At 36.9% G+C, this 13,462-nt stretch overlaps 1 protein-coding gene across 4 annotated transcripts in view; it reads left to right on the top strand.

Annotated features, from left to right (window-relative positions):
* Window positions 1-13,462, top strand: part of Ube2g1 (ubiquitin conjugating enzyme E2 G1) — a 79,693-nt gene that overhangs the window by 44,020 nt on the left and 22,211 nt on the right. For all 4 annotated transcript variants that reach the window (XR_015045026.1, XM_021176786.3, XM_085829832.1 and 1 more), the window contains one exon: window positions 12,187-12,289. Coding sequence is in view for 3 of the 4 variants with exons in the window: in XM_021176786.3 (XP_021032445.1) it covers window positions 12,187-12,289 (103 nt within the window). In the remaining variant the exon portion in view is untranslated. The remainder of the gene's footprint in view (window positions 1-12,186; window positions 12,290-13,462) is intronic.

The raw sequence follows: 13,462 nt of genomic DNA, 5'->3' as shown, positions 1-13,462 counted from the left end.
TTTTCTTCAAAGCTTCTTAATGGTGAGAGGGCCCAGAACACCTTTCAGTAAAGATTATATTGATTGCATGCCTGTATACCATTTCTGAATGGGCAGAACTCTCCCTTTTATTATTAGGAAGTATATAAGGGATAGAATAAGTCATGATTTGAATCACAGAAGTATATTACTACCATCACCTTAGGTAAAGATTTGAAAACGAATTTAAAACATGATAGAGGGATATACCAGAAAGTGAATCAATATGCCCCTATATATTCATTACTTTCCTTGTGGCTGTGACCAATAACCTGACAGAAGCAGATTAAGGACAAGTTCATTTTGTTTGCATCATGGTTTTCTTCTTCTCTTCTTCTCTTCTCTTCTCTTCTCTTCTCTTCTCTTCTCTTCTCTTCTCTTCTCTTCTCTTCCTCCTCTCTCTCTCTCTCTCTCTCTCTCTCTCTCTCTCTCTCTCTCTCTCTTTCTCTCTCTCTCTCTCTCTCTCTCTCTCTCTCTCTAGATTCCTCCACCCACCACTCACCTAATTGCTCATGGTTTTGAAGAGTGTAGTTCTTTATGGTCAGGAAGGCATAGTGTTATGGCAGGAAGATAGATCATACTCCTGGAGCTAGCTCCTCATAGCCTAATGGATCAGGATTCAGAGCATTTGGGCCAGAACCAGAAATTATTATCTCACCAGCCCACTTCTGGTAGTTAGGCCATAGTCCTCAGGTTTTCACAACTTCCTGAAACAGTAACACCAGCTGGTGCCAAATGCTCAAACACATGAGCGTATATGATGTTTCATATATTTAAATATAATAGAGTGTATCATAGCTGGTTCAATACTGTCTTGCTTGATATGCCTTGTATTGGAACTGGTATGGTCTGATGCTTAGCTTAGATTATTTTCTCCCATACGCCTAGGTCTAAGAAGTAGTGGAAGATTTTGGAGTGGGATAGTGTGATGGTTTGGAACAGGGTTTCTCTGTAGCGCTGGCTGTCCTGGAATTTGTTCTGTAGAGCAGGCTAGCTTTGAACTCAAGAGATCTGCCTGCCTCTGCCTTAAAGGCATGTACCACCACACCCGACTTGATTTTTTTAATAGGTTTATTTTATGTATGATTGTATTGCCTGAGTATATGTAACGGTACCACCCTTGCCCAGAAGAGGTTGTTGGATCCCTTAGAGCTTTAGTTATAGATGGTTGTGAGCTGCCACATGGGTGCTAGAACTGAACCTCTGAGTTCTTGCAAGAATAACAAGTGTCCTTAGATGTTGAAACCATCTCTCCAGCTCCCAATGCTGTTTTTTTCTTTCTCTCTTTTTTAAAAGAATGATTTTACATCATATATATGAGTGTTTTGCCTATTGAGTCATTGTTCCAGCTCCTTCAACAGTGCTTTAAAATACATATATTTATATTTATTTGAGTGTTTGGTTTGTATACTGTCTCTTTGTATTTTTATGAATATTCTATAGTTACATGAAAATAGATTACTAGTCATATAAATATTTTTACTTTATTATTCAAGGTGATATATTTCTGTATAGGTGACTGTTATTCTGACCTATATGACTTGAGTTTTCATGTCATGCTTATCTCAACCAAAAAATCCAGCCAAATTATTTTGGTGCTCATCAATTTAATTTTTAGATAAAAGCAATATTTTTGTACTTGACTAATCATCAATCTATGCAGTTATAGAGATTGAACCAATCCACATATATATGTATATACATATATACACACATATACATATATAAAAATACACACACACATATATACATACACACATATATGAATTTTATCTTTTAAATTTTTTATTTGTATGACTGATTTGCCTGCATATACTTTTGTACATTGTGTGCATGCCTGGTGCCCAGAGTCTAGAAGAGGGTATCAGATCTCTGAAATTTGTAGTTACAGATGGCTGTGAGCCACAATTTGGTTGCTGGAACCAAACCTAGATACCTTTTTTTTTTTTTTTCTCATTATAGATATTTTCTTTATTTACATTTTAAATGTTATCCCTTTCCTAGTTTCCCCTCTGAAAATCCCATACCTCTCCCCTCTCCCCCTGCTCCCCAACCTACCCACTCCCATTCCTGGCCCAGGCATTCCCCTATACTCGGGCATAGAACCTTCACAGGACCAAGGGCCTCTTCTCCTATTGATGACCTACTAGGCCATCCTCTGTTACATATGCAGCTAGAGCCAAAAGTCCCTCCATGTGTTTTCTCTGATTGGTAAACCTAGGTACCTTTACAAGCAAAAAAAATTCTGAACTGCTGAGCAATCATGTGATAATATATTTAGTTTTGGATGTTTGTGTGGACTCAGTAATTATTATTTGTGTTTCTTATTACAAAATTCATTTTCAGATGTATAAGAAGCAGGCCAGAGAGATGGGTCACTGGGTAAGGGTTCCTGTCCCCAAGCCTGACCGCCTGAATTCAGTCTATATGGGAGACTGTCATAAGGGGAGAACCAAGTCCTGCAAGCTGTCCTGTAACTTTCACAGGTACAGTGTGGTGCAGTGTACATGCACACACTATAAATAATGTTAAAAAAAAAAAAGGAGAAAAATTTAGGAAACGAGTCCTAAGGTTCATTCACAGTTTCTGTCTTCATCTTAGTTTGATTTCTTCGTCTTCTTCACTCTTTGTGTCACACTTTGCCTTAGAATTCTGTAGTTTTGTCACTCATCAACTATCTGAATTGTTAGTGGAGAAATCTGAGGCCAACTTGATTCTTCTGCCCACATATTTTTTTTTTTAAACTTGATTTCCTTCTCTTTGCCCATGTTATTGCTTTAAGTTTAGTACTTCTTGCTCAAATGTTTTATTTATTCTATATTTTTATTTTCTTTTTTTTTTTTTTTTTAATTTTTTTTTTAAAGGTTTATTTATTTATTATATGTAAGTACACTGTAGCTGTCTTCAGACACTTCAGAAGAGGGCGCCAGATCTCATTACAGATGGTTGTGAGCCACCATGTGGTTGCTGGGATTTGAACTCTGGACCTTTGGAAGAGCAGTCGGGTGCTCTTACCCACTGAGCCATCTCACCAGCCCTATATTTTTATTTTCTTGTGGATTAGTTTAGGCTGTGTTTATATGGAAAGTTTATATATGACTTATAACCACTGAGACATCTCTCTAGCTTCAATTTTTATAGTTAGTTATTTTTATTTTTTAAACTACATTTTAAAAGTAAACTTACATAGTCTTATTGTCAGCATTTTGAGATAGAGGTAAAGGAGGCAGTTTCACACCATCAGCCTCAGCATCCTAACATGTAAAAGTCTTTGGGAAAAGAGTTTTAGGAAAATTGACTCAGGCCAAACCAGCATTTATGGATTTGACATGGAAAAGAATCAGGACGAGACAGCATATTATGAAGTAGAGTTTAGTAAACATTTTAATACAGGTTTAAGCATGTATTAATAGATGCCTTGTAGGTTTACAAATGGTAAGGAAAAAAGTCTTCCCTCAGGAATATTGGAAGTTAGGATTTTTTTACTGTAAACAGGGGAAGAGGACTCATAGCAACTCTCATTAGAAACATAGTTTGGATGATGTTTGGAGCTGGCTAGTATTTTTCTTAAAAGGTGATAGAGAAGGTATAGGCTTGTTCTTGAGATTCTAAAGAATATTGTTATTTCCTAGACTATAGGAAGGCAATGGATAATTAACATTTTTTGTGTCCTAAGATGGGACACAATTTTGTGTCTTCTTTCAGTGATGAGGAAACAGCTCTGTCAGTAAATTGCCTGTTACAAAGCTTAGGAGGATCCCAGTTTAGATTCCTTGCAGGAACTTAAAGACTGAATGCATGTCTTTAAGTCTGTGCTGGAAGGGCCTGGTGGAGCCCTGGAGCTCATTAGCTAGCCAGCTTAGCCAAATCAGTGAGCTCAATGTTCACTGAGAGACCCTGTCTCAAAATTGAAACCACCAGCTGTTGGCCTCTGGCTTCCAGACTCAAGCACTTTTATGTGCACACATCTTATTTTTTTGTTTCATAATACTACTATGGGTTTTATCTTACTTTATGGATAAGAAAAATGAAACTTGGAAAAAAAAAGAGATGACTTAATTTGGTAAGGCTAAGGAGAATTGAAATGTAAACCTAGTCCTGACATATATACTGCATATGGTATTCTGTTCCCAGGAATTTCTGCTGCATCAAATTTAAGCAGAGAAGTATGCTGATGCTGTTGTATTTAAGCACAAGCTACAACATACAAAGGGCATCAGGATATGTCTAGACAAACTCATCAGTATATATTTAGAGTATAAGAGTCATTTCAGTTTGTAGGGAGAGATAAAGAATGAGAATTCAGATGACTTCAACAACAGAACAGCTTTATTTAACCTGAGAATGATATATCAGGTTCTGGCACACCATGGTCATATGTAATATTGTAGGTGGTAGAATGTCATTGTTAATTCTAAGGAATATTGGAAAGTCTTTCAGATATGGTATGACTGTTTTTTATCTGTCTGCTCTATGTTCCAAATTTTTTTGGTTAGGAAGTCAGCTCGCTGTAGCCTATGACTCAATGTAAAGAAAACTATTCTTTTTTGGGGGGTGGGGTGGGGTGGGCTGAGACAGGGTTTCTCTGTGTAGCACTGGCTGTCCTGGAACTCACTCTGTAGACCATGCTGGCCTTGAACTCAGAAATTCGCCTGCCTCTGCCTCCCAAGTGCTGGGATTAAAGGCGTGTGCCACCAAGCCCGGCTCAACAAAAATATTCTTATTGTAAGCAGTTTTAATGTTGATTAGCAATCTATAAAGATTATTAGATTGATGGATCTTTAAAAAGATCTATAGTAGAAATGTAATAAAATCTTTGCAGTTGTTTGTTGGTATATATATATCACTTTATTAGTTATTTTTCTACTACTGTGATAAAACACCATGACCAAGGCTGTTTATAAAAGATAGTGTTTAAATGGGCTTACAGTTCCAGAGGATTAGGGTCTGTGATGGTTGAGTAAAGGCATGGTGGCAGGAACACCTGAGAATTTAATCTTAAACAGCAAGCAGGAGACACAGTGCTAATCTCAAAGCTCACTGCTGGTGGCACACCTCTTCCATTAAGGCCACACCTCCTAATCTTTCCCAAACAGTTCCACAAACTGGGAACCAAGTATTCGAACATGAGCCCATGAGGACCATTCTCATTCAAACCACTAGTATTTTTCCAATATTGATTTATTAATGAAGGTTGAGGAAATGATTCTTTTTAATAGTTAGAGTAATTATAAAACACAGCTCTTCTTTTCTGTTTCTCAACACTATTTTAGTGGATGTGTAGCAATTCCTGTGCTAGAGTGGTAACATTATTTTGATAAATCATATTTTACTTAAGAGAAAGAATCTACATAATATTTAGATAAAAGATTTATCGGTTACCTTAACAGTTTAAAGAATCAGACATGATGGTACACTTCTGTGATTCCAGTTGAGGTAGAATTATAAAATCAAGGCTAGCCTGGACTACATAGTAAGACTTTCCTTCAGAAAACCAGAAACATGCCAAAATGGAAAGGGGAAAAAATTCAAAGAGGATCTGCTGTAAAGATGGGACTCTTAACTTTGGGGTTATGATGCATGCCTTTAACCCTAGTGCTGGGCCACTAGGGAGGCAGAGGGAGGCTATCCAGGGACATAAAGTGAGACCCTGTCTAAAAAACCAAAATGTTTATTTCTATCATCATCATCATCATCATCATCTCATTATTTTATTTGTTTATTGAGACAGGGTTTTTCTGCATGGCCCTGACTGTCCTAGAACTTGTTCTGTAGACCAGGCTGGCCTTGATCTCAGAGATTCGTTCACTCACCTCTGCCTCCCAAGTGCTGAGATTAAAGGCATGTGCCACCACTGCCTGGCAAATATTTATTTCTTAATATCTGTTATCTAGTCAGATTTCATATATTCAGTTGAGTCATAAACATCTCTGCCTTTTTTTTTTTTTTTGGTTTTTCGAGACAGGGTTTCTCTGTGTAGCCCTGGATGTCCTGGAACTCACTTTGTAGACCAGGCTGGCCTCGAACTCAGAAATCCGCCTGCCTCTGCCTCCCGAGTGCTGGGATTAAAGGCGTGCGCCACCACGCCCGGCCATCTCTGCCCTTTTTAATGTATAGATTCTATAGAAAATTTGCTTAAAATTCCAGGCCTTGTCCTTATAATTTCTCACATGTAGCTTCTGCTAGTTATACTTACTACATGGATTCTCTTAACATGTTTCTCTCTGTGTTTATATTTGACTCTTGACTATGACCTTGAACAGGCTCAGTTTTGCTAGGTGAGATTACCTAAAAAATAATGACTTTTATGTTTTAAAGATTTGGCTGGCTTATTTATTTTACATAGAAACTTTAAAAATGTAGACAAAGTGATAAAGTGACATTTCCGAAACTTTTCAGCTGATGTATTTTTATTTTTTAAACCAGAGGACAATCTTACTTAAAAAGAAACAAAACAAAACCCCAAAACACAGAGAAGGCAAACTTTAAATTTCTGCAGCTTCTTAAACTAGAAAGATAAAGAGGAGGAAGAGAGAAAGCCATTATCTTTTGAGTTAGGAAAAGTTAAATTTGAGTAATTTAGAAAATTGGACATGCTCAATTTAGCCATACCACATAGGGGCTCCATAAACAACTGCCTAACTGGAGTTTTTTTAGAGAGAGATGTTATTTGATAACATAATATTAGCTCAGGGTTTGATAATACAATGCAAGGAAAACCAGATATTAGTTCTTCTACTTTCTTTGGTTTTCAAAATAATGTATTGCTTACACAGAGTGGGCAAAGAATGGGGTGATGAGATGGTTCTGTAGAAAAGATGATGTTACCAAGCCTGCTGACCTGAGATTGATTCTTTACATGGTGGAAGAAATATATATCCCCATTTCTCTGTGGCTTTGACCATCCTGGAACTCATTCTGTAGACCAGGCTAGCCTTGATTTCACAGATAATTTGTCTGCCTCTGCTTCCCGAGTGCTGGCACTAAAGGCTGTGGAATAAAACCCAAACCACAATGACAACATAGTTTACTAGTACATAATATTACAGACAGTTTTGATTGTTTTTTTTTTTACGTTACTCATGTATATAAACACATTTGTCTATCCCTTATGGTTATTATTCATACTAATATTCAACTCATAACATTTTTAGCCAGTGGCTTCTGTTAAGTTGGCTGTTGAGTTCTTTAAACAAGACCACAGTACTATCTGATAGCTTTTGTTTTATTGAGTATTGAGAAGAGCCTAACACATTTTTTTCCTTTATGCCTTAGACTTAGAATCTGTCATTTCTTTCTTTCTTTTTTTTTTTTTAAAGATTTATTTATTATTTATTGTATGTAAGTACACTGTAGCTGTCTTCAGACACTCCAGAAGAGGGAGCCAGATCTCGTTACGGATGGTTGTGAGCCACCATGTGGTTGCTGGGATTTGAACTCTGGACCTTCGGAAGAGCAGTCGGGTGCTCTTACCCACTGAGCCATCTCACCAGCCCGAATCTGTCATTTCTTTACAAAGCCCTACTTCCCTGTTAGCTGTAAATTTGTATTAGAAGACCATATTGTGGATACTAGGAATGTTCATCATATTGAGGTGGCTGACAAGCCTAGTTTTTTTTTTTTTTTTAAGATTTATTTATTTATTATATGTAAGTACACTGTAGCTGTCTTCAGACACTCCAGAAGAGGGCGCCAGATCTCATTACGGATGGTTGTGAGCCACCATGTGGTTGCTGGGATTTGAACTCTGGACCTTTGGAAGATCAGTCGGGTGCTCTTACCCACTGAGCCATCTCACCAGCCCCAAGCCTAGTTTTTAAAAAATATTTTATGAATTTAATTTGATCCTAATAATTCATGTTTGTTTACTATATGCTCTCTCATCTTTATAGAGACAGGTCTTATAGGATCTTCTTGTCCCACCCTCCAAATGCTGGTATCCGAAAATATACACTATTATGCTTACTCTTAGTTTTTGTGGGTTCATGCCTCTCCCCCTGCCCCAAATTAGTTGATAATTTCTCAGAATATGGTCTGACTCTATAGCCTGGACTGCAAGAGAAGATCCTATTTAAAACAACAGCAGCAATAACCACAGCCATTAGAGTGTCATGTCTGTAGCCTTAGCAAAGAGACTAGAGGGTAAGGCCAGCCAGTCTACATAAAAATTTCAAGTCTACTAAGAAGAGATCATGTCTAAAAAAATTGAAAAATCAACCAAATAAAACTACTTGCTTGAATTTCAATTGCTTGTGGCTATGGCTACTATAATTTTCTATCTACCACAACCTTAGAGAAACAATTTCCACTTGTACTTTTCCACCTTATTTTCTCTTAACCTAGTTAGTGTGGTTCATGTAGATTTATCTTTACTGCTTATGTTGAGGACAGTTTTGGCTCCTTTTTTTTTTTTTTTAAGCCTAATTGCCTTAATTTAGATGGCTTTTCCATTCTGTAGAAGTGCGAACTTATCATTGTTGGCTGTTAAACATATTAGCTTCTTAGTTTTCCTGCTTTCCTCTTTGGCAAAAACCCTAATATATTCTGAGGATGTTTCTCAGTGGTAGAATACTTGCCCAGCATATGCAAAGTCCAAAGTACAGTCTATCACTCTGCAAAGACAACTCCTCTCCCAACATATACAACATATATGTGCTGTAGAAATTTAGAATTAAATAAGATCTCCCCTTACCTTTCAAACAGGTATCTCCTCTTGTGTTTCCTATTTTAATACATTTGTGTCATTTTAGGAACTAAGATGAGATATATATGTTCAAATGTAATAAACAACATGTATACACATAATAATAGATAAATGTATCTATGTTCACAGTATTATACAACCACTAACCTTTTCTAGTTTCAAAACCATTTCACCACTTCGTCAAGTATCTTATATACCCACTAAATATTCACACCTACTTTAGATATCAGTGTCTTGATAGTGTAGGCAAGAGCTGGTCTCATACTTATTTGCTTTGCTGTGGCCTCTTGGGTGTTAGTATTATTGTAAGTATGCACCAACATGCCTAATACGGCTTTTAAAGCATGACTGTTTTCTTCTTAACTATATATACATTTGTGTGTCTGTATATGGGTTTGTGCACTTGAGGCCAGAAGATGGCATTGACTCCTTTAGAGCTGGAGTTATACCTGATGTGGGTGTTGGGAATCAAACTCAAGTCCTCTGCAACTGCCATATCATCTTTTAAAAAAAGATTTATTTATTTTATGTATATGAGTAAAATGTAGCTGTCTTCAGTCACCAGAAGAGGGCATCAGATCCCATTATAAATAGTTGTGAACCACCATGTAGTTGCTGGGGATTGAAATCAGGATCTCTGGAAGAGCAGTCAGTGCTTTTAACTGATGAGCCAGCTCCCTGCTATACTGTCTTTTATGTACTGAGCCATATATCCAACTTCTAAGACTGTTTTTTGAACATTTAAATCTCCCAAGCTCACCCTATTTTTTTTTTTTTTGAAAATGTATTAAGAACAAATGCTCTCCAATTCTTGTACAGGTTATCATTGTCCCGTGTATGAAGTTGAAACTTAATGAAGTTGAACTCTTTGTTCAGTCATAGTCTCTTTGTTCAGTTCTTCATTGTAGATAGTCTCTAAGTCTTTCTTTCCCATTTCCCTTCATCCCTCCAAGGCAGGGTCTCATTATTAGTCATGGTCATTTTGCAACTCAACTCACATCAGCTTCCCATGTTCTGGGATAAAATGTGTGTGCCCTTCTGTGCTTTCCTCCCCTCACCCCCTGCTTTTAAACTTTTGAGACTAGACATCGGAAGATAGACTTGGCTGGCCTCAGAGTTGTGCTCTTCCTGCCTTGTTTAGCTATTAAAGGTTGTTCTATGCCCTCTTTTGTACTTCTTTAACTCCCATTCCTTGTACTACTTTTAGATTACCTATTACACATTGTCCTTACTTACATATTTTTCTGAAACAATGAACCCATGATAGTCAAATGCTAAGTAATAAAATACAGGCTGCAACTATAATGAATAGGATTTTTAATAGAAGTCAAGATTATTTAGTAAATTATTTTAAAAAGGTCTCAGAGATGGGAGGGTAGTACTTGAGCTAGACCTCAAAGGAATCATTCATGAAAACATGATAATGGTCTTAAAACTACTGAGCTTACCTACTTATCAAGAAAATGCAACAATGAGATAATTGGGATGGCTCAGTTAAGTGCTCTAGGTAGACTCTTGAGACCAAAGTTTAGAGCCCTACACTCATATAAAAACTTGGTATAGAAACACATATTTATAGCCCCAGTATTGGAGGGGACAGGTTGATACTAGTGGCCCACTACTAGAAAGTGTAACTGAAAAGGTTGGAAATGAGATAACTAATGTAGAAACCTATTACCCATAATTCTTACACCTTCATCACACCAAATTCCTATCAACACTAAAGTGTATATGTGTATTCTTTTCTAGTAGCCAGCAACACAGTTTGGAATCAGTGAAAGGCATGTGTATAAATAAGCATAGTAAGATTAAAATACAAATCATATCTTAATGGTATCTTAAAAATCTATTTAAAAGAAAGACAAGCCTGATATTTTAAGATATAGTACTGATTTTATGTTTGCTTTGCCTATTAGATTTAAAAAATCTTGTGTTCAAAAATCCAAGAAAAGAAGTTCTTTGTGTTGAAATACAATTTCTTTATTTTTACTTGTTTGGTTTTTTGTGGGCATGTTGTGGTATATATTAATTACTTTATTGTTACTTTGACAAAATAACTGATCAAAACAGCTTCAGGAAGAAGTGTTCATTTTAGTTTACGGTTGGTCAGCTATGTAGTTTGTCATGCCTGGGAAGGTGTGATAGCTGCAGAGTGACAGCAGTAAAATCATGGGAGGTGTATGAGTCTTGGTATTCTGCTTCACAATCCTTATAGAATGGTTCCAACCACATTGCAAATTAAACTGTTTCGACGCACCCTCAGATATGCTCAAGAGGTGTGTCTCCCAAGTAATTTCAAATTCAAGTAAGTTGACAAATGAAGATGGACCTGATAGCACTATATGAAGTTGTAGTTGCTGAACTAAAACCACTTTTGGTTGCTCAGAGTTAATGCTTCCACAGTTACCAGCATACTCTGTTAGGCATTTCATAGTACTCCGTGTAGCATTAACTTGCTTTCATGGTTAGATGGCCTGTCTTGAGGATGATGGCAAGTACTGGATTAGAATCATGTACTCATTTAGATTTCTGGCAAGTCCTTTCTGAACTGCCCTTAAACATGTTTTGTCCTCACTCACTACCCAGTTTGAACCAGTCAGCCCTCAGCTCTCTTGTCAAATAAAATAATTGATAATTTTTTTGGTGATTGTTGTGTATACTCACTATCATGATTCTTATGCTGACTTCAAAGATGATAGTATATTAAAATTCCTTAAAGCTATTTGAAAAACTCATTCGATCTGCCCATTACAAAGACATCCTTATTTTATTCAGCCATCTCTGTAAACTCTCAAGGCTGTGCTCTTCCTAACTTGTTGTTTGATGATGCTCTGTTGGCCTTTGATCCCTACCTTACCAGTTCCTTGTCTCTGTTCTTATTTTCTGCCCTCATCATCCATTCTCCATGGCAGAACACTGTTTAGAAGAGAAAAATCTTATGATACCATCACTAATTCTGTAGGCACCAGTTATTCTTAGATAACTATTCCTGTTGCATAGTTGAATGTACCTCAAGGCATCGTGGCAAATAGACAGATGTTAGCGTAAGTAAGAGTTGATAGAACTCAGCAATTCCAATGCAAAAGTGCTTTTGGTTGTTTATAAAGGAATTGTCCTAATGACTATAGAAAACTTGCTGTTTTTGATTTGATTTGAGTTTTGGTTTTCTTTCAACTAAAATCTCTTGTGAGATTGAGCCTTATTTGCATTTTGATGACCTCTCATAAAACCTACCCAGAATGCTAAGAGCTTGTTCGGATCCCAGAGTAGATGTAAGAAGACAAAACAATTACATCTGGGTAGGTTGATGTAACCATGGCTTCCTTGTTGTATGGAAATGTTGTAGTCGTAAGACAGCATCTTAATAGTTTTCATAGTTTATGGCTTATGTATGGCCATTCTGTATTTTACCTGTTGGAGAAAAACTGTTTTAAAGTTTTTATTGAAATGTTCTTTTTCCACAGAACTCAACAAAAATCCAGTGGAAGGCTTTTCAGCAGGTTTAATAGACGACAATGATCTCTATCGTTGGGAAGTCCTTATTATTGGTCCTCCAGATACACTTTAGTAAGTATATTGGAATTGACATCTTGAAATAGTTACTTCTTCAACTAAAATTAAAACAATTTTGAAAATTGAAAAATAATTTTAAAGGAGCAAACAAAATGGTTGTATCTAGTATCATCTCAATTTGATCATGTGCAGAGCCTTTGTGTTATGATTGAAGCTGTAATGTCTAAAACCTGTTTTTAAAAAAGTTAGCTTCAGAAATTTAGATTATCTTGCTGCTGGAATAAATCTGTTATGAAAAGCTTTTTCTGGTGAGGTTATATGTAAACAAATCCCCCCCCCCAACACACACACACACACACACACACACACACACACACACACAGGGTTTTTCTGTATAGCCCTGGCTGTCCTAGAGCTCTCTCTAGACCAGGTGGGCCTCAAACTCCGAGATCTGCATGCTTCTGGCCCCTGAGTCTTGGGATTTAAGATGTGTGCTGTGTGCTACTACTGCCTGGCTGTAAATAATTTACATACATACATACATACATACATATTCTAGAATTTAGGAGATTAATTTTTGCAAACTTGGAGAAGAGAAAATTTCATCTCTGATTATATGTCTATGTGTGCTTTTGTGGGATTATGTTCATGGGAATGAAGGTGCACTAGGAGGCCATAGGTGTTGGATCCCCAGGAGCTGGAGTAACATCTGATTATAAGCCATTTGATATGAGTATTGAGAATCAAATTCAAGTTCTTTAGAGGCTCTTAACCGCTGAGCCATTGCTCCAGCCAAAAGAGGAAAAAGTCCTATGGAATTTAGAGAGGTGTTTCAGCAGTTAAGAGTGCTGAGCAGTTCCCTATGGAAATGATTTTCCTTCTCATGTTTACCATGCCTTGACCCCAAAGGAAATACCATAATTAAGGAAGAAAGTTTTACTGTTTTTTTAAACACCACTTTTAAAAAATGATTTTTCTTTTATGTTCATTAGTGTTTTGACTTCATGTAGTTCTGTGTGAGGGTGTTTGATCTCCTGGAACTGGAGTTACAGACAGGTGTCAGCTGCTATGTGGGCCCTGGGAATTGAGCCCAGGTCCCCTGGAAGAGCAGCCAGTGCTCTTAACTGCTTAGCCACCTCTCCAGCCCCAGTTTATCTGTTCTTAATGCCTTATTATTTATTGAAGAATAAGACTGCAAATTTTTTCTTTTTAAAAACAGAGTTCTTT

This window comes from Mus caroli, unplaced genomic scaffold (genome assembly GCF_978045245.1).
Source record: "Mus caroli unplaced genomic scaffold, Mus_caroli_1 scaffold_13, whole genome shotgun sequence".
NCBI lineage: Eukaryota > Metazoa > Chordata > Mammalia > Rodentia > Muridae > Mus > Mus caroli.
This window is presented reverse-complemented; position numbering and strand designations above follow the sequence as displayed.